This window comes from Papilio machaon, chromosome 1 (assembly GCF_912999745.1).
Source record: "Papilio machaon chromosome 1, ilPapMach1.1, whole genome shotgun sequence".
Lineage (NCBI taxonomy): Eukaryota > Metazoa > Arthropoda > Insecta > Lepidoptera > Papilionidae > Papilio > Papilio machaon.
Window position 1 is genome coordinate 6851689 of NC_059986.1, and position 23044 is coordinate 6874732.

General features: G+C 34.1%; 2 protein-coding genes across 4 annotated transcripts in view; one reads left to right on the forward strand and one right to left on the reverse strand.

Annotated features, from left to right (window-relative positions):
- Positions 1–23044, reverse strand: part of LOC106719977 — a 136702-nt gene that overhangs the window by 67185 nt on the left and 46473 nt on the right. The window lies entirely within an intron of this gene.
- Positions 9575–11056, forward strand: LOC123721421. Its single transcript, XM_045680127.1, has one exon. It carries the CDS (start codon positions 9575–9577, stop codon positions 11054–11056), a length of 1482 nt encoding a protein of 493 aa, XP_045536083.1.

The window sequence follows — 23044 nt, forward strand, 5'->3', positions numbered from 1 at the left end:
AATGATTAGAGCTTTAATGATATTAACATAGAGTGTATATTTGTGTGGCTTAATAAATGCTGTATTTAGGTATCTATTTAAAGAGCATAAATGCGGGCCGTAACAGCTTTTTTTTAATTAAATAGCTCATTGTACAAATGAAAGCGCCATATCATTAAGTTACGACTTACCTTATGTTCTGAAGACTTTTATAAAATTTTAGGGAGCCTTTACAGTGTTACATATACTAACAATTTCTAGTTTCTTTATTGGTTCCATAAAAATAAAATTTTATGTCCAATTAGGAAAAGCCCTGAATAAATTAATAGTCTGAGAAATGTACTGAGACGAAAATAAAAAATTCAGCCGGCGAGTAATTCATTGTAAATAATAAATGTGCATTTAACACGACAGGCTCGTAACTTGAGAAAGTGGCAGTGACAAGTGAGGGCTAAATGTATCAATTAACTGCTCCCTTAAGATCCAATAGAAACCAAACATATATAATATTCATTACCCAGAAGACATTGATCTCTATTTGTATCTTTATAAATATATATAAATTGATTATAAGATGTAGGTTAATTTATTGTATCATTAGAATTGAAGCGTTTTTATTATTTAGATTTCTTTTGTACATGCGTTTTTAAACTTAATTATCGATAGTAGATTGAAAAAAGTAAATATGTACAAACAGTGATTTACTTGGTTACTAAATTACATAATATCCCATGTTAATTATTCGTACATTAATATAACATTAAAATAATAATATAATTAGAATAGCTAGTTGTTGTTTTAGATAGCTAGTTCTTTTAGAGAAGCACGCATTTTACGAATCGTTGTTATAATGTGATTTTTTGAGTATAAATATTTGCAGATTAAATAAACTATTATGCCTTATTTCCCTTTTAAATCAGTTACAGTCCGTTTCGAAGAAGACGTCCATTATAATTTGACTTTATTCCCCGAAGGAATCTTCATAATTATACTGACCCCTCATAAATATTATTATGTAATTAAATACTTTATAAAGCAATGGAACTTTTTGAATTTGAATTTATTAAGCCAATGATAAAAGTTACAAAACAATTTTGATGATTCTTAAGTAAATAATGTTGAAGGAACTTTCATATCGTGATTAAAAAAAAACAACATACGATGTGACGAATATGAACCGAAATTATTATTTTACTCTTTACTAATTATTTTTAATACTTAAATCTTCAGGTAACCTAACCTACTGTACCTTAGTGATAGTAAAAAAAACAGAAATGTTCGCAAGAAAAGGTCGCTGAATCTAAATATTGAATTACGCGAATGGTAAATGTTCTGCAGTAGGTATTTCTCACGGATTGTTGTAAGGAGAAATATACAATATAATGCTGCCAAAATGCCTCAATCAGATTCATTTTATGCTTACTTAAAATAGATATTAGTGTAGATGTCTCATATTATACATATACTAGCACTAGCTGTCGCCCGCAACTCCGTCCGCTTGTGATTAAAAAAAAAATAAGTAGCCTATTTGTTCTTCCACACTATGATCTACATCTATGCCAACTTTCATCGAGATCGGTTGCGCCGGTCTGGAGATACCTTCACACAAACAAACATCCATCCATTCATCCATCCATACAATACTAGTAAGATAAAGCAGAGGTAACGAGAAAATAATTGTAAAAGTGTTTCAAAATGAATAAGATGATTTTGTGTAAATTTATGCAAAAAAAAAAAAATACAGCGTTGATAATGAATTGATAACCTTGAAAGTTTTAACCGATCGTTTTAATTTTCATGTAAGAAAAGGAAATGGTTCAGTAACAAAGCTTCTTGATATAGATCACGCTACAAGTCAAATGAAAGTAACGCTCCTTTGTGAGAGCGGCCGGTGAATAATCCGCGCTGTGAAACAATGCGAGTATTGTTCACTTGCAAATTGGATAAAGTCAACATACGTTCGGGAAGTATGTTTTATTGTGTGTTAAAATACTTTCCTATTTCAGAGCTATTGTGAAAGCAAAAGTAACTCGTGGTTAGAGTAATATCTATGCCTTTGAATTTGATTTGAAAATGAGTCAAATATATATTTCCTTATGTGTTCAATCATCAATTAAAAATTACAAAAAAATAAAAAATAAAAAAAACCAAATGTAGTTGAACTAAATATGGCACGAAACCTTCTTCGGGATCACAAAAGTGTACTTTTTTAACACATAAAGCCTTGTCTGTAGTTTATGTCTACTTTCAACGAATCAGTAGACAAAAAAGTCTATTAATTTATCAAACACTGATGCATTGCACGAAAATAAAAATAGAGTTTCAATAAAATCGTGCCTATTTAATTTATGTGTTTTTTTTATTTCTGCCGTTCTCTACGTATGCATTCCGTTAATGGATTTACCAATTAACGTTAATTGTGTACAATATTAATTGAACTAAAAACTCTATGCAGGCACGGCTGTGATAGTGAAAACCATATTCATAGAAACAACATTTGAATAAGAGCCTTAATCAAGAATATATCTGTGTTCAAAATTCATTGATGTTGCAGGTTTCACCTCTATATTGTCTATGCATGTTAATAAATTGCTTTGTATTGATGTAACAGTGCAGCGTCACCGCATTCATATCGTCGTTCACAATCGAACAGGCTGTTAACGTATTGATTCAACAGTGGTTGTCCAGCGCCCGGATGACCCAGATACGACTTAGGTGACCTAATACAAAACCTTTGTGCATCGAATTTATATGTCCCTTGTTTACAATCGTATCAAACAAAAAAACAGTTTGAAACAAATAGAGTTTACATAGTAAATTTCACGTTGTTCTCTAGGAGTCAGTTTAAATTTTTTTTCGGGGAAATCTATGTGGATTTTTTATTAGTCGATATTCTCCAGAACTGTTTGTTTTCTTTGATTTAAAATTTAGCATTTTTCCGTATTACATTTTTCATTGATAATTCATAATTTAGGTCTCGTTTAAAACACATAAGTCAAGGATTAAAACTATTTGAACTATATAATACTTACTATAAAAAAAATCTAAAATCCATCAATACGTTTAGAAATTGAAACAGCAGTTTAGGTAAATCTTACAAAGCTCAGAGAATTTATCGTCGATAAAACCGGCAAGCGATAGCTATCCTCAAGCTTCGTTTTATCCTCGAAACATTGCGACGGGTGATTGGCAGGTCGTCTTAATCAGTGGCAAGTGGAGAGCGCCATCTAACGGCTAAAATTAGGTAACACCTCACCTGGCTCCTCCGGCTGGGTTTTGTTAAGTCAGACACGTAACTAAAGGCGTTTAATGACGATGTTCGTCGTTCATTAAAGGTGCGAAACCATTTTGTCACACGTCTCTGAAATGCTAATCGGTACCCGAGCACTCAATATGAGCTGTTGTATCTGCCCCCCTTCCCCCGCTTACCTGGCAGCCTTTTTCAACCCACGCCCGATTTACAAAATTAATTCCGCCTTGTTTATTTACGTTTACAGTAGCGGCATTTTAATAGTTTTAAATCAGCATATTTTTGCATGTAATTTCTGTTTGTTGTAATTTTTTAATATAGCGTATAAAGAATACGTTGAGTGTACTGACTAGTAATGGTATGATATATGATATAGTATATATGTCTCATGTATGATAGGTTCGATTATCATTTTATTTGAGGCTTAAAACTTGACTTAATGGTTTTTACTCCAAAATAAGAAAATATGTAATATAGAAATATTTATAATCTTTAATACTTAAATTACTTTAATAATTTAAAAAAAATCTACTTAAAATAATATTCCCCTTATTTTCCTTTCGCTTGAAAACAATTCAACCTTGTTGTTTCTTGGGAATTTTATCCATAAACACGGTGGAAATATTACGATGTCTGTTTACGCTTTGTTAAAAAATATCCCGAGAGAAATGTCTGCCTTGAAATTGTAATATTCATAATCTTTACATAATTTATTTAGTAAACATATACAAGTGTTTACATGATACACTAAGCTTAGCAGAATGTATGAAATAATATTATTCCCAGTTTCAATATTAATTTATTACTTTGTGCGTATTATTAAAGGAATTGAATAAGATTTTAAAGTGTAATCAGTATCAACATAAGTACTGTGATGTTTACTCTACAAATCTCATTGATTTGGGCACTATCAAGAAACTTTGTCTATCTTATTTTAATTTCTTTTTCGTATATAGTCAACAATTACCTCCAACGAACGTACAACCTCAACTTTCCAAGTAGGGTTTTTTTTGGGCGGCCTTCCAAGTAGGGTTTGGGACAGACAGCCGGCCGTAAGAACTTAAGCCAAAACTTTAAGGTTTATAAAACCTTGTGTGCCGACCCCACATGAGTGGGAAAAGGCCAGGGAGATGATATAGTCAACAATTCTAGTTACAATGGATATTAATTATTATCTTGAGATACTAATTAAATTACAACTCCTCTGGTGGGGAATAAGCGAAACTAACACGGTTGTTTGTTACTTCGTCTCTATAAGATAATTACTACGTAATAAGCAAGTTGTTAACACGTAGGAGGAAATGTATGGAATGCTCTCACAACAGATTCTCAAGGGTGGTCTTTGAAGAAGGTTAACTACTTGTGTATTCCAGACAAATTTTAGCTATATGATTAAGTTAGGAATATGATTTATATCTGTTTGTGACTAATTATAATTTAAGTCCGACATATAAACTTACAAATGTAAAGGTATTTTTTTTATGCTGTGACAAATCGTAAAATCTGTAAAATATTGTGATAACAAAATCAACAAGGAAAGGTATATTAAGACGCGTGCCAGGACAAAGAAGCAGCAGCTATCCATCTCGTCTGATAGAAATTATTTATTAATTAGAACAGCGAACGCACCTGGAACGCCTTTGAAAAATTATAGGGAACTTCATTGTTTATTACTTGGTTGATTAATTTGCCTAAAAAGAGCTTAAAGATGGAGATCGGTCACGGACTTTTTAACACGTTGTGTGCCACCATACGAGTTCACTATAGTACGTGAAAATGATAATGGCGTTGAACGTATTAAAATTGTGGATTCAATGTTTTTTTTTTGAGTACAATTTTGAAATCCTTTGAAATCTGTACCGCTACATTGATTTAATACAGATAGAAAGGCCAATATTTCAGCGATAACGCCGGGAGTATCAAAATGTCCTGAGTCGGCGCCAGGATTGTCTTCCGGTTGGCATCCGGCCAGCCCCTACCCTCTACCCCGCGTCTTCACCAACTACTGCGGGCTTCACTAAAAATTTACTACTCGCTTTATTCATTCCCTTGCAGTCGTATTATCTAAATTATTGCAAGACTTTATAAACGAGTCGAAATTGCTTTATACTACGATTTACTTCTTTAATAAAGACATATAGGTTTATCATTAAAACTGTATAATTTTGCCCATCAGAGTAATGTTGTAAATTTTTGACTCTTATTCGATTCGTTTTCTTTCCTGAAGTCTCATACAAGTGTAGTCAATTGTGCTTATTTTTGTAATAATTCCCAGTTACGATTTTGGTATTAAGTTGTACTAGATATCAAACTTAAGTACCTACTACAAAAATTGAGATTAGTTTATGTGTAAATTAAAGAGAACAAAAGGACTTTTATTGATATTCCAAGAATTCTATTTTGTTAAGAGTTAAGAGGTACTCCATCGGCTTTGGCGCTCGCATCTCTTGAAGCTCGAGAGTACTCGATGAATCAACTACTGAAAGGCAAATTGGTACATTGCTTTAACAGAAACAAGTTTCAACTTGTATATCAAGTCTGAAGGTTTAATCAAAAATTTTGAAAACCTTATCAACTTATGAAGCAAATATGAAAGCAATTGCTTTCATGTCGTCAGATTTGTAACGTGATTTTAGTACATTTATTGTTACACCTATATTAAGTAGTCGTCCACGTCTTTATTTTGTTATCTAAAATAAATAGAAACAACCTCAGATCCCTACACATCTGTGGCGTTCTTTAATGTGAAGTAAATTTGTTTTTAAAAAGGTTATTTTGAAAGGTTTTTTATATTTTCTTGTAAGAATGTTGCCTTTACTTGTAAGTTTGAAATAAGCTGAAAAGTTTGAAATCCTGACTGATTTTTATTTTTCTGTTTGGTTAACTGGAAATCTGTAGGTTCATATACATTTATTTAACTTTCTCTTCTTATCTGTTTTATTCTGTATAATGTAGCGTCCACTTTAAATGAATATTTACCTACTAATAGCATTAAAAATAAACTTACAACTTAATCATTGGTCACGAAAGAACGATTAAGTATGAGATTATTAAACTAGAAATCTATATGTTTTTGTGTTTTAATATGGTTCAAAAGGAATAAGGATTTTGTATGTAAGTTTCAGGCAGTGACGTCATATTTCCCGGAGTCCGGCGAGCGCCGCCTGGGAGCCGCCCTCGCTACGCCGCGCGTCGCCCGCTCTGACATTGAACAGCTCGTTTATTATGAACTTGACACACTTCGCTCAGCTCATTCTTATATTGGACGCAATACCATCTTATGGAAGTGTAAACACTTTCCCTTAAGTTTGGTTATGTTATTGCGGGAAATAAGATCAGATAGATGTATGCATGCGTCTATATGAAACAGAGTTCACTCTTTTCAAACATCGAAATAGGATTTCAAAATTCTTTGTTAACAAAAGCATTAAAAAATATCTGAGGGTCTATCACGAATAATTGTAATATGCGTTTTCGTAATGTCATCGACAAAATATGTCGAAATATGTTGAAATTTGTATGAGATTTGACATTGTATTTTACGCCCGTAAGTTGTAAAATTTTGCTAGTATAGGTTAGCTGTACAAATCTAATACAAACTTTTTCCATGACATTAGGATTTTTTTCTCGCAAATTATGCTAGGCCCTAAGCGTTTCAATTTTAAAAACGAATAATTAAATAAATTCATGAGAGTAAGAATAACTAACAAAAAGTTAGAGATAATTAAAAGATAAAGTAGATGGAATTTTCTATTTTCACTTATTCGTGTCGCGATAGCGCGGCTGCGGCTGCAGCGGGATTGTTATCTAAATCCTGGCTCATGGGCAAAAGGAAATCCGCGATGGGACAAAAACGTTTCCCTCTTAAATGTTTGTTCCGTGCTCGGTAGTGTGTGAATGCGATATTTGTAAAGGTAAAATAAATCATAGGAAAATAAAATCCATTTAAATTTCAAGATCAATTTTCAATTCACTTTTAATTTAAATTACATTACAAGAAAAAAATTCAGTCATGCCCATTTCATTCAAACTTCTTACTCACTACAATAGGTGTTACTGTGAATTTGAAGCCAATTTATCATATTCCTATACTATTTGTAATTTAATTACACAATCAATTGTGTTACAGAGTTATCTGTCACAGTCCATTATCATCTATGAAACAGTATGTGCAGATATTGATGATAAAGAGAAATTGAGTAAATTGTCAGTACGTTTTATGGGCATATTGACACGGGCATTTATGTGCAAATTACGTCAGCGGCGTATATTTGACGGCTCTCCGACCAATGTTCATTCCGGCACGTGCCGTCATAGCGGGTTTATCTACGAAAACGTTTAGATTTTAGATTAAATATATTGTTAAAATCTTATGACAAAGCGTTTAAGTTTTGGAACGAAGTTCCTTATCGCGCGTTGTGAAAGGGGGCTAGACGGAAAAAATTATTACGAAAAGATGTCACGACACTTTTTGCTATAGTAAGTATGTTAACGACGAATGAGCGCTACTTCACCATGGCAACGACGTGACAATATATAACGAAAATTCATAGAAATAAAATGTACTTCTTGTGAAGACATAAGTTTTTTATTCATAGAATAAACATTGGTTCCTTCACTAATTAATAGAAAGGAACTTCGTTCCATCCGGGTGTCTCTTGACACCTCTCAAGTTTTTTAAATTTGATATCGTTTTCTCCAATTAATTCCGATATTATAATCATGCTATGCTTATAGTAGCGACTAAACTATAAGAATAGTTTTGTAAGATACAGATTGCAATACTGTTAGAGATCAATTCGGTTGCGTGATATTATAACTTAAATTACCTCACTTTGCTAATATGATATACCAGATTGACACAAAAATATATAACTTTGAGTGTTCGATTGTAACCGTTATGTTACAGAAATGTGCTAAGATATTGGCTTTTGTAAACAGATTTTTACGCTATGAATCATCTTCAAGTAATGGTGATCGCAGTACGTGTTACACAAGAGTAATAAATTTGGGGAAAGCGTTAATGAGGCCACAAGACGCTGACTGATTTATTGAAATTGCTCACTGTTTTGTCAAGAAGATTAAACTACACCATCTTGTACCAGCTTGAAGTTGCCCTAATGAACACCAGTACTCAAATTGTACATTTCTAAAGGTATTCTAATGTATACCAAGAGTATGAAATTATAGTTTATGACAATCGTTATTAAAAAATATACAAAATAATCGATTAAAACCTTTGTGATACGTTTCACTTATCAATTTTAGAGTAGAGTATTCTATTCGGTAGGCTATTAACAGCTATGCTAAAAACATATGTGAACTTTACTATCGGGAACATTATAAGTTATAACATTTGTAAAGTGTAAATAGAACTTATAGTTTTATTCCTTAAACATCTTTTTCAAACGTTCATTTTAACTATAAAATCTACGAGATGTTGAGTGAAGCCGATCTGAAGATAGCGGCTAGTGCTCTTGTCTCTAAACGCATTGCCAACGTCTTGTACCGCTTTTGACAAAGCGAATTGAAATCCACAAGGCTCTCAGTGGTAATGGAGCGACCGGCAGTGGCTTACCGCCTGCACACGTTCGCGACAAAGAAACGAACAGAATGCCTCAGCCTATTTACAAAATCCTATAAGCACGTTATTTATTGCATACCGTATCTTTCATTTTCCGAGTGTACTGTGAAGATAATATTCTTATACTCTGTCGTTACTGAAAACAATGGTTGATGTTCGATATTAATTTAAGCTTCTGATTTTTCGTTTAATTTGTTAATTTTCGATATGGATCAAAAACGATATCGACAATTTAATTCCAAGCACAACACTTTAGAGAACACAATAAAATGGTACAAAAAAGGTATAATATAATATTTGAAATTGGAATAAAGACTTTACAATTTTTCCATACATTTTCGAATAAAATTTTAGTAAGAAAGAATTAGAACGCAAGTATGTACGTATTCGTATTTATAGTATTTGTTCGATTCCTCTGGGATGACACCGCATTTTCGACTCGATTCTTTATTCCGTAAAACAATTCACGTCAAATGTCTTAAGTGGCACTTTCTTGACTTTTATATTTAAAAAGGCGAAAGCTATTATATATTTTATCATGGCGATAGAAATTACTTTAATGTAGCAGATTAAGTAACATCAAGTCTAATCTGTTTTTTTGTAGCAAAATGAATAAAACAATAATAATAATAATAATAATAATAATAATGAGTCCAATCTGGTTTTGTCTCGCCCTGAATCCCCTCAGTACTTTGCTGGAGGATTCTGGCCGGGGCTTTCAACTTCGGAGAGGAGGAGCAAAAGTGACCCACCTTTTCTACATGGATGACCTCAAATTATTTGCTCCTAATTATACCCAACTGCTGGAGTTGCTACAAATCACTAGTGATTTTAGTAATGCCATCAGGATGGAGTTTGGGACGGATAAGTGTGCGGCCGTTCATGTGGAGAAAGGTAAAATTACAAGTTCAGAGGGCACTGATAATCCTCTGAACTTTAGAACCCTTTCTGAGGCTGAAACATACCGATACCTGGGCATGTCACAAAATGTCGGTGTTGATGAGGGCAGCGTAAAACAATCGGTTCGTGATGTGTTTTTTGATCGCCTGACAAAAGTTCTTAACAGTCTTTTGTCAGGCGCGAATAAAGCACGCGCATATAACTGTTGGGTCATGCCCGTCCTCACGTATACCTTTGGCATACTCAGGTGGACTCAAACCGAGCTCGACGCCCTGGACAGAAAAGTCCGCACAGTTATGACGTCCCACAGGATGCATCACCCGAGATCGTCAATTATGAGACTGTACTTACCGCGAAAGCATGGTGGGCGAGGCCTTTTAAGTGCCCTCACCATGCATAATCGCGAAGTGTGCAGCCTCCGTAGCTACTATTTGGCGAAATCGGGTGATGGAATCCACACGGATGTCATATCTTGTGACAAAGAACTAACCCCCCTATCCTTGGCCAACGAGCAATGGCAGGACCCGGCAGTGCAGAGCGTCTCTGACCGGGAGGCAATATGGAAAGAGAAAGAGCTCCACGGGAGGTTCTACAAGGCTCTTCATGAGCCCTTCGTAGATACAGTATCATCCCACCACTGGCTACGCTTCGGGGACCTTTTCGGGGAAACCGAGGGTTTTGTCTGTGCGATACAGGATCAGGTTATTAAGACCAACAACTATCGGAGATACATCCTAAAGGACGGCACCGTCGACATTTGTCGAGCATGTCGCCGTCCCGGTGAGTCACTTAGGCATGTTATCTCCGGTTGTTCGGCGCTTTCTAACACTGAGTATCTGCACAGACACAACTTAGTAGCCCGGATTGTCCATCAGGAGCTCGCTCTTAAGTATGGTCTTCTGGATGTTAGACTGCCTTATTATAAGTACGTCCCGGAAGCCGTGCTCGAAAATAACCGCGCCAGGCTCTACTGGGACCGGTCCATCATCACAGACAGGACTATTCCAGCGAATAAGCCTGACATTGTGTTGATGGACCGGGCACAGTCAGGGATATTTTTGGTAGACATAGCGATCCCCCATGACGAGAATCTCGAGAATGCCGCAACAGAGAAGAAAAGAAAATATCTAGACTTGGCACACGAGGTTTCTGACATGTGGGGTAGCTTGTCGACTGAAATTATACCGATAGTGGTTTCTGCAAATGGTTTAATTCCAGTCAGCCTCTCTGGATACTTGAGGAGGCTGGGGCTCCGGGACGGTGTGCTCCGAGCTCAAATGCAGAAAGCGGTGCTTCTCGATACCGCCCGAATTGTCCGCCGGTTTCTTTCCCTTTCTCCCTGACCCTTGGCCGTCTGGTCTCCCCTGCCGAGGGAATCCCGTCTGGCTAGGATTATTTATGTATGTATGTATGTATAGTGTGTAATTTAGGTTTTATATATATGTATTTATCGTAAATACGTAGTATATTTATTAGTTTTTATTTAACCATTATTTATTTACTTTATCTATCATATAAAAACCAGCCAGGCGGAGACAGAATTAGTATGAAGAAAAATAATAATAATAATAATAGCCTTTATTCCAACAATCTTGCAAATACAAATGTAACATAAACAGTAATAATAATTGATACCAGATTAGAGATTGTGTTGCGTTTCCGCAAAGGCCTCCCCTAAAGCTTGCCACTCTCTTCTATTGTAAGTCATCCTCCTCCACGTCACACCAGCTGTTTTTCTTATTTCATCTTCCCATCTTAGACGCTGTCTCCCTTTACTTCTTTTGTTTTCTCTTGGACACCACTCTATCACATCTTTGGCCCATTTTCCATTTTTACTTCTCATTATATGTCCTGCCCATTTCCATTTTTGTTTACATATGAAGCGGGTAACTTCCTTAATTTTAGTTTGGTCGCGTAGTATTTTAAGTGATATTTTATCTTTAAGTTTAACATTGAGCATGCTTCGCTCCATGCTATGTTGGCAGGTCGCAAGTCTACGCATATTTAATTTCGTCAATGACCATGTTTGACAGCCATAGGTCATGATTGGTAATATGCATGTATCGAATATTCTCCTCTTTGCACTAAGTGGTATTTGATTGTTTTTAAATATTTCTCTCAGTGACCAGTACCTTTTCCACGCTTGCTGTATTCTACTGTTTGTTTCCTTAGTTGCGAGGTCTCTTGGCGATATTATTTGTCCGAGATAAGTATATTCGTCAACATAATGTATTGTGGTGCCCTTGACTATAATAGGGACTTTATCTTGGTTCGTCATTACTTTTGTCTTTTTTGCATTCATAGAAAGTCCGACTCTTTCGCTTTCGTCAACTAGCTCTTCAAGCATCTTTCGCATGGTTTGTGGGTCTTCGGATATTAGCACTAGATCGTCGGCGAATCTTAGGTGGTTTAGTTTCATGCCGTTAACAGTCAATCCATAATTTCGCCATTCGAGACGTCTAAATATGAATTCAAGAACTGCCGAAAACAGTTTTGGCGAAAGTGGATCTCCTTGCCTGACACCTCTTTTTATGGGAAAATGATCTCCTACCCTTTCGGTTCGAATATTTGCTGCCATGTTCTTGTATACGTTGCTTATAAGTCGTATATATTTAGTTTCGACGCCTTGTGCTGCTAACGCTTCCCATATGCATGTGTGTTGAAGAGAGTCGAATGCTTTATTGTAATCCACAAATGCTAAATAGTATTTGATCCCGTATTCATTACATTTTTCTATAACTAGCTTTATGGTATGAATGTGATCGATCGTAGAGAAATCGCTGCGAAATCCTGCTTGCTCTCTGGGTTGATTTTCATCCAATGTCTTTGTTAAGCGATTCAGCAGTACTTTAGAAAATATTTTGTATATGTTGGACATCAAACTAATTGGTCTATAATTGGCTATATCATCTTGATTACCTTTTTTATGTAGTAGTATTATTGTTGACTTCTTCCATTGGATTGGTATATATTCAGTATACATAATTTCGTTAAATAGGTGGGTTAGAACATTTAATATTGTATCAGAAGTTCCTATTAGCAGTTCGTTTGATATGTAGTCTGCACCCGGTGCTTTACCCATTTTTTGTGTTTTTATAGCCTTATCCACTTCTTCTTTTAGTATGTTAGGGACTTGATCATTATTATAAATATGTCTTTCCGTATTGTGGCAAGATTCATCCGGTATTTTTCCGTCGCTGTATAACTGACGATAATATTCTGTCGCAACCTCTAATATTTCATTCCTGTTTGTTTTGCTTTTCTTGTCTTTATGGTGTGTCAATCTGTCTATCCAGTGTTTACTTTCCCTTAACTGATCCAACGCTTTATTAACTCCACCTGTTTTTTCTATGTAGTAATTTATTGTACTGTTTCTGCTGTTCTGTCTATGTTTTCTAATTTGTCGGTTAATTTCTTTACTTATTTTTGTTATCTTTTCTTGGTTGCTTTTTCGGTCTACGTAAAGGCACTTCCTTTGAGCTATTAGGTTTCTCGCTTCTGGACCGATTTTATCTTTTTGATCATTGTTTATTGTACATTTATTATTGACTTCCTTTAGTTCCTTTTCGAGTATATCGTATTTCTGTTGAACATCGGTAATATTCTTTACTGTTTCTAAATTTAATTCTAGCTGTTTTAAAATATCTTCTTTAATTGGCAAGGTTATTGGTCTTCTGTTGTTATAATGGATGTTTCTGCGTGTTTTTGGTTTTAATAAGGAAACTTGCCCTCGAAGCATTCTGTGATCTGTATTATAGTTCAGTTGGTTTATAACGTCAATGTTGGTAAATATTTTTGGTTTGTTCGTGAGAATGTAATCTATTTCGTTTCTTGTTCTACCATCCGGCGATGTCCACGTCCACTTTCTGCTGTGTTTTCTTTTGAAATAAGTGTTCATAATATGGAGGTTGTTTTCTAATGCGAAATTTATTAGTCTTTGTCCGTTGTCATTCCTCTTCCCATTTGAGTGTGGTCCTAGGACGTTATCTTCGTCCTTACTCCTCTTTCCTACTTGACTATTAAAGTCTCCCATTATAATGACGGTTTTGTTTACAGTGGACATAATTTGATTAAGATCTTTGTAGAATTCATCCTTTACGTTTTTCTGGCTAACCTCGGTTGGGGCATATATTTGGACTATTGAAGCCAGGTGTTTATAACCAGGAAGCTTTAAATTTAAAATGGCAATTCTGTCTGATATGCCTTGGAACTCAATTATATTGTTTTTTAAGTATTTCTTAACTAAAAACCCTACTCCATAAATGCCAGTCTTTTTGTTAATATGATATAATATATACTTATCCCGTTCTTCAGTTATTTCATTCTGTCTTCTCACATCACATAAACCTATTTTGTCCCAATTTATTGTTTCTAATGCTAGTTCTAATTCTAATAAGGATTCTTGCGATTTCATCGATCTTGTGTTAAGAGTAGCTATGTTGAATTTCTGTCTAAGTTTTTGTTTTGTATTTTCTTGATGTCCGTTTTTTGGTACATTGGTAGGATTTCTTGATTTAAGCTTTTGGGGGTATTGGTCTATCTCCCCTCGGTGACCAGCCGTATTGGGGATTTGTTTAGGATTAGTTATAGTTGCACATATTTTGGTTGCTGTTCTCTCCTGTCCGGTATCAAATAATAGCTATGCTTTAGGTTGTTGCGCACTTTTCTCCGTCAAAGAATGTGATCTGGATCGCATGTAAGCAAATGCATCTACTTTATGTAACTTAGGTGGAGCTATAATGTTTTTCGCCACGTCGGTGGGACGCGTTGGCGTTAAAATATTCGCAGGCGATAACGACGAATCTCTTTTTCTCTTTCCTACATCTCTCGTCTCTTTTACTATAACTTTATTATTCTTAATGTAGGCTTCGTTTCCTTTTTCTCTTTCTAATTTTAATTGTTGTTGTAGATTTTTTCGGAGTGCTATAGTTTCTTTCGATAAGTCTTCTGTTATGTAAATATTTTCTGGCATTTTGGTTTTGTTTTTAAGTATTTCTATTTTCTTTTGGTATGAAGTAAATGCAATTAGTATGGGCCTTGTTTTCCCTTCTTCTTTCCGTCCTAATCTATGAAATTTACTTATTTCAAATTTTTCAACATTAATATTTGTTTTGTGTAAATTAAGACATATCAAATCAAATAATTCTTTGTAGTTGTTCTCTATTTCTTTAACACCATGTAATATTATATTGTTTCTCCTATTTGCGTTTTCCAGATTTTTTATTTTTGTATTTAATAACTGTATTTCCATTTTGAGGCTATTATTTTCTTCAATTATTGGTTGTATTTTATCATCTATAACACGCATTAAATTAGTAGTTACGTTCTCTGTAATTGTTGCTGTTTGTTTTTCGAGTTCAATTTTCATCATCTATATATATAAAAGAAAGTTGTGTTAGTTACACCATTTATAACTCAAGAACGGCTGAATCGATTTGACTGAAAATTGGTGGGCAGGTAGTTTAGAACCAGGAAACGGACATAGGATAATTTTTACCCCGTTTTCTATTTTTTATTCCGCGCGGACGGAGTCGCGGGTAAAAGCTAGTTTGAAATAATTTAAACATATCTTCTGACATTCCACCGTTATCCATAATTCAATTTTAAATTCTTACTCTTTGTAAATTGAATCGCATAAGTCACTTATAGAACGTGTTTCTGAACGAATTTACTTTTGTAATGTTGGTATCTCGTGTCGAACGTCAAATGTTTGTTTATCTACTCGATGACTTGAAAGTTGTGGCAGTTAAGCAGCTGACAAGTGACAAGTCGTTGTTTTGCAAAGTCACTGTAGATTTTACTTGACGGACACCTTTTTTTTTTTTCGATAACTGTAACTGTTAATTTAAGCACTAAATCTTGTGATTATCCAAAAGTTTTCGTTTCTTGTTTGTTGTTAAAGTGAAGATATGATTCTTGGTGTCTTCCAGAACTTTATTTACTGCGTTATATTGTTAAAATTCGATGTTTACTATTTGTTTTATAATTTAAAATCGGGAGCAACAATAGAACACTGTTTACACTTTGACAACCGGAACCGGAAGATTAAGTAACATCAAGTCTAATCTGTTTTTTTGTAGCAAAATGAATAAAACAATACGACGTCTTAACAAATCTGAATCCATAACCCAAATGTACACATTTTGCTTTTGAACTCTTTTAAAATTTTCAGAATTCACTTGAAAGTTTTCCGAAATTACTTTCAACTCTGTGAATTTACTATTCGAAATACAAAGAATAATAGTTTTGTTTCTGACAAACGATATTCTACTCTCGATTGATGGGAACTCCTAAAAGGAACAATCGGTATTCTCGCTTTGTTCCAGTTTTACCACCTTTCCCGTAAGTTTCCACTGCTGTAACAATATACAAAAACATATAGGTATTTAAACCCTTTTGTTCTCGTTGAAAAAACAGAGCCTATTATCAGTTTTTGTAAAGGTGTGTCAGTAAGCGAAGCCTCAGAAGTCAATATTTCTTTAACTAAAACAGAATTTAAAAAATAAAATAAGAAACAAAGAAGCTAAAGAAATGCTGTACAATAACTACGTTTCATCGTTTTTTATCACGAATATAGTGATGTACAATAATTTTAAACTGTGGTTTATTTTTGGTACAACTCGGTTGCTTTTGAAGGTATTTTCATTTTCGTTTTCAACATCGTTTGTCTGCCCGCTATTGGACATAGGTCTTCGCCAATGCCTGTTTTAAATTATTAAGTAGTAACTAAAATAAATACAAGGATCTCAAAAATTATTCTACAATTAGTATGATGTTTTATGATACTTTTGTTTATGAAACGTAACATTAAATACAAGACAAATACCAAATAAGATAAATAACATATTATGTTATATTTGATATTTATGATACATTTCCCAAGATATGGCAGTGAATATATTGCTCATGAAACATAATATGTTGGATATTTTCGTATCGGACATTTCAAATCAAAAATCACACGTAAAATATGTGAGAAAGTGTATGATTTATCGTGACATCGCAAATGGAAGAATGAGAAGCTATTGTCTGCACACAAATGTCTAATTCGAAAAGTTTTGGCACAAGTTTTATTCAGAAACAATCATACTTAGGTGGAAAAAATGTTTGTTTTGTAATAAAAATAAAGTTTGCCAAGTTTTTTTCTTCAATAAGAAATTGCATTTTGTATTGTAAAGTCGTGCTGGTGAGTCGTAATGGTCCATTGTTTAACAGTAAGTGGTCGAATGTTATCCACTCAGATTACTCCAGCTTTGACGTGAAAGGAAACCGGTGTTGCTCTTTTGTTTTGTTTCCAAGCACCGAGTGTCGGAACATCCGCGTTGTGTTATCGTATCGGTTCCGTACACCAAGCACTTTGTTTATTGTTCTAATCTGGTCTTAAATAATACAAGATCTCTCTTTGAAATATGAATATTTCATATGATTGATATGAATCTTCTGGTCTAAAGCGTTGACTGTATGACTATAAAGCAGTAGAAGCTTAATTTAATTAAAATCATTGTATGATTTTCCCGCCTTTTATTTAAAACTTAACGTTACATCTTATATACAAATATAAAAATGGTAAATACACTTGTTATGTTGTGATATAATGGTAGTTTATATGGCAGACATTTTAATAACAGCCACTGCTTGCGTAGCCGGATAAAGGCTCAATCTGTCAATATTCTTGACGCGTGAATCTCACGTGAACTCACGGTGCCGTTTGTAAGCCTTAAGCCTTCTGGAATCGCACAGCAGCGCTAGCATCCGCATTCTCACTACACATCGGATTTATCGTCAGATAAATCTTAAAGAAGACTCGATAGTCTATGAAGAAGTGGGATTGTCGTAGAACTTGTTTACGTTCCTAGTCGCGTCTAGACGGCGCGGATCTCCATCGGGCCCGGAGAAATTATGTGACGTGAGCGATGTTGGTACCCTTATAAGATGTACAAGTAAATTCGATTTTGCCTTGTCAAATAAGACGTCCTAAATAAATGTTTATAGTGAAATCATCCTGTTTAGTATTCAATTCAGATAGCTATTTTTTTCTTTATCTATTTTGTTTTTTTTTGTACTCGTTTCGATTCGTGTTTTAATTAATATATATAACGGACGGGGTAGCTTGCCATCAGAACTATTATCGATTGAGATCACTACCGCACAGGTAGTGGATAATATCGGATTCAAGGAATACACTGGTTATCACTTCTCAACTAGTTATAATTGATTCACTAGCCTCATGTAGAACAAACAATGTTTTAGCACCGATCCCTATTTCCAGAATGATCGATGTCAGACGAGCATCGTACAAGAAGTCTCTTCGAACGCCGCTCATTTTCTAATTTTGATTTATTGAAGTTGATTTCTTCTTCTGATTGCGAAATATGTATATATTTTTATTAACACTTACGATAATTAAAACATGAATCGAATCGTTGAATGAATTATTTTATCTACAAATAAACACATCAGTTTAATAGACGTAGATAGTTTTAGGTTGTTGGTTAAGATCACTTTCAAAATATATTTTTCTTAGTTTATCCAAGTTATTTAACAATAGCTAGTTGACCGCGACTAAATAAAGAAATCTAATAATATATAAAGCCTATGTCACCCGGGGATAATGTAGCTTCCCTTTATAAGTATTACCATAGATATAAAACATGAATTCTTTATTTTTAAATATATTTTAGGATTTGTAAGATGGAAGAATGTAACAATTTATATTAAAAGTAACTCATGTAATAGTAGTATCTTTGTCTTTATCGTTACTGCATTTATAATTTTTTTATCTCAATCAGATTAAAAAAAAAACAAAAATAAAAACAGGATGTAATCTCTTACAGACTGAAAGTTAATTGTTTTAGTATTGTCCATAACCTATTTTAAAACGTGCAAAAACTGTAAAAGGATCACTATAGCCGTGTAGGTTATCGTTGCCCTTTTGCGAAAAACAAAAAGCTTTCCCGGTCAATAAAGCCCCGGCGCAGTTACTCCGATACTCTTTGTGAATGGATCCTACTCGTATAAATCTGCAAAATATTTTCATATGCAACCTTTATACGCATCAAAGTTAATTGAATCAATTTCAATGATTGGTTATAAAATTGACCAATGATAGGTTTAATTAGTAGCTAAGAAATGTTGTATGTTAATCTATATATACAAAAGAAAGTCGTGTTAGTTACACTATTTATAACTCAAGAACGGCTGAATCGATTTGACTGAAAATTGGTGGGCATGTAGCTTAGAACCAGGAATAGGACATAGGATAATTTTTACCCCGTTTTCTATTTTTTATTCCGCGCGGACTGAGTCGCGGGTAAAAGCTAGTATGTTCATAAAATATAATTGGTTTGAACTTACTTTTTTGAATTAATCATTAGGGATCATAATTCGTATTAAAACAAAATATTTAATAATATCCGTGAGGCTATGCGATCATTTAAGTTTAATCAAGTTAAAGTTAATTAGCGTGTATGTTTTCAATATTATTAAATCTAAGCTAGTTGTTTTACATAACGTCAAAATATTTTAAGATAAATGTAACAAACTTTATTAACTCAACTGCTACTTTAATTAACCTTTATGTATGTTTCTTGAAGCCAGAGATATTTTAGTTCAAATAACACGATTCTGAGTTGCGCTTAAACAAATTTGTGATATAAAATATGCAACTGTCTGTGGCAGCAAGGCACCGAGGTTGTCGAGCCTCGTGAAGCAACTGTGTAGCTTTAATCTCTGGAATATCATGTCACATATTTAAATGCAGTATCGTACGCCATAAATTCAGTTACTGAAGAAGACATTTTATTTACCGCTTGGTTTATCCTTGTTGAGAAGTAATCATAAAATTATTTCCGTATGAATTAAAGTTAGAAGTCAAGAAATATAGCGTAATCTTAACTTACAGATTATCCACTCATTTTGTGTTCAAGAGCCTTTTTAATCGATTAAACGTATTGATGAGAATAGTGATGAATTAAAAATTTTCAACAATGAGAAATAAAGTAATGTCGTATTCCGCTAAAATTATAAACGCAATCCGTTTTCATTTCATAATGGCGTGTGTTAATTATTAAAAACATAAAGCAAACGAAGCCGAACATCATCGCAACGGCGAACAATAGGCGTTGGGTTCGTAGATGGCCCGGGAAAAACAATTTACGAAATCTAGATCGGACGGACAATGAGCTCTTTACAACACATGTGAGTAATTTCTGTGGCGTTAGCATCTTTTCACTGGAGTGAGAGTTGCTAAGTGGCGAAATAGTGAACCGACAATGTTCTCTATCGTTTGCTCGTTCTTTCGTTATCTGCTTCGTCTCGGGTCATCGCACACAAACCTTTCACCTACGAACAAATGGTGTTTAGCAACCGCTGTTTTCTGATTTACCATGACGTGTATGTATGTATAATAAAATATTTATAATAAATATTTCGTTATTTTAAGGTCATTAAAATATACGACTGAATCTCGTTTTCTAACAGCAGTCACTATTTTAATTTACCGCCAAGCAATCAAATTGAATAAAATTGTATAAACAGTAACAAGAAACCATAGGTGGGCACAGTTAATCAAAAAGTTAACTTCGTTAATCGTTAATTCGTTAAATAAAAATTTAACTTCGTTAATCGTTAAAGCGTTTAATTTAAGAAAATTTAACGCAAGTTAAAGTTAACAGTTAAAGTTAATTTTGGTTTATATTACGAATATAGGGCGCAAGCGGGAAATGGCCATACGAATAATCTCCGAATCATATGGACTGATTTAGTCGAGACTTTCTATAGAACTTAGGCTATTTTTTTACTGCGCTTACGAAATCTCGGGCGAGCGCTAATCCTATCTATAGTTTAGTTATATAATATACTCAAATAAAATTTTGACGATTGGGGTGATGTACTACTGCCTGTACGATATTAATGACATAGCATGCACTAGTTACACACACTTATAATATAGCTGATTATTTAGATAAAGGAGAAAAATGCATAGGTGTATTCTTAGACCTTCAAAAAGCATTTGATACTGTGTCAGTGCCAGTCCTCGTAACGCGGCTTCAGAATGTGGGAATAAGAGGCACACCTCTCTCTTGGTTTAAAGACTTCATGAGCAACAGAATACAACGAGTTCGTGTTGGATCTTTCATAAGTGAGGCAGCTTCCTGCTCCTACGGAATTCCACAGGGAAGTACGATCGGACCGACGCTATTTCTAGCTTATATCAACGAGCTATGTAATATGGAGCTCCCTAACGCTGAAATTCTCATGTTTGCCGACGACACTGTGATACTATTTCATGGAAAATCCTGGGATACAGTCGAAAGTTTTGCTAATAGTGGCCTTACACGCATCTCGCAATGGTTAGAAAATAGCTTACTTACGATAAACACGACAAAGACAAAATATCTAGCTTTCCATAAAATGGTTCACACAAAACCTCCCCAAGATTTTACCATTACTATGCATCAAGCTCCATGTAATAGAAATTCAAACAAAACAATATATTGCACCTGCCCAGCCATAGAAAGAACAAATAGTATTAAATACCTGGGAGTCATTCTAGATGATAAATTAAACTGGGGTCTCCACATAAACAAATTAGCGAGACGAATCAGGAGGCTAATATATGTTTTTAAAAAATTGAGAGAGGTCGCCAGCCCTGAGCTCTTGATTACAACATATAAAGCTCTTTGCCATTGTATTATTAACTATTGCATTTGCTCTTGGGGTGGAGCCTCTAAAACTTATTTACTTGAAGCTGAAAGAGCGCAACGGGCCTTACTCAAAGTAATACTTAAACTTTCATTCCGATATCCCACCTCTGAGCTTTATAAAAAGTCTAAAATTATGAGTGTTAGAAAATGTTACATAATATGTATCTTAATACACTCAAATATTATTTGAGTGTATTAAGAACTATCATCGTAATGGAAACAGAACGTTAACAGGAAATAAAAGAAGACACATATCTCCGATGCCCGTAGTTAGAACTTTAATGGCAAGAAAACAATACAATTTTCAAGCACCTAGATTATACAACCTACTTAACCAAAAACACAATGTGTATAATTTAAACTACTATAAAATGAAACAACATGCAAAAAATTGGCTAAACAACCTAGATTACAGAGATTGTGAAAATCTTATAAGTATTGAAGAGTGAGAACTTAAAATGAAATAGAAAAAAAAAACATATTACAAATGTCTCATAAAAAGAAAAAACTAGTTGCTAATTTATCTATTGTTATCTATCTATAGTTATACGCACATCTGACATATTCATAGGGATACATTCACACACCAACATTCCCACACACACGCACACTCAAACATAGGTACACATCACACACGCACACACACACACACACACGCACACACACACACACACATACACACGCACCAATCTAAAACACACGTATGCAAAAAAATTCGAAAATAAGTTAGTTATATCTTTTTTTTTTTCTTTTAATGTTTGTTTTTTTTTGAAAATTTCATAAATGATTGTTTTCTTTTCTATTATCACTAAATGCAAAATTAATTTAATGATGATGATAATGGGGGAAGGGATTGGCTCCTGAAACACAGGGCTTTGCCCTAGTTCAGGAACCAAGGCTTCCACATAATTGTGTATATGAGTGTTACAATAAAGCAGTTAAAGCAGTTACTTATATACTTCACTGACAATGATGGACAATTGACCTTTTCAGTCATTTTTTTATCGACCATCCATCTTCACGGAATTAGAGAACTAACTAAATTTAGACAACACAAGTTTTCTATTAAACAGTGAGACATACTCGTATTATGGTAATATTCAAAAGAATATCAATCTCAAATCTCAAACAAAATGCAGTAAGAAGGGACATAAACGTAAGTATGTTTAATACATCTCAAATATAATATGTCACCTATTTACTTCGGCCGACACCGACTGCGAAATAACAATAATTATACAATATAGATATGTTACAAGAAAGAAGAGAACTTTCTTTAGAGTTTAGAGGGTTTTCATGACATTATTTTGTTACTTTTCCGTGCATTTTGTTTGAGATTGTTTTTTATGTTATTGTAAAGGTCACTTGTGCCGACGACATTTCATATATTAATTTTAGTATAACACAATTTAACATTATTTCACAATTATTTTATCTTTTTCCTCATTCTTTCTCGTTTTATCGTATACTTTTTTTTTTGTAAACAAACAAATTATCTTCGCTATTGTCTTTGTGCAGCGCACGTGCATCCCCGACCATTAGAAGGGTTGGGGCCATAAATCCATCGAGTTCGTTATCGTATTCTCTGTGCGGCTGTCCATTTGATCCTTTGTTCATATTTTTAAA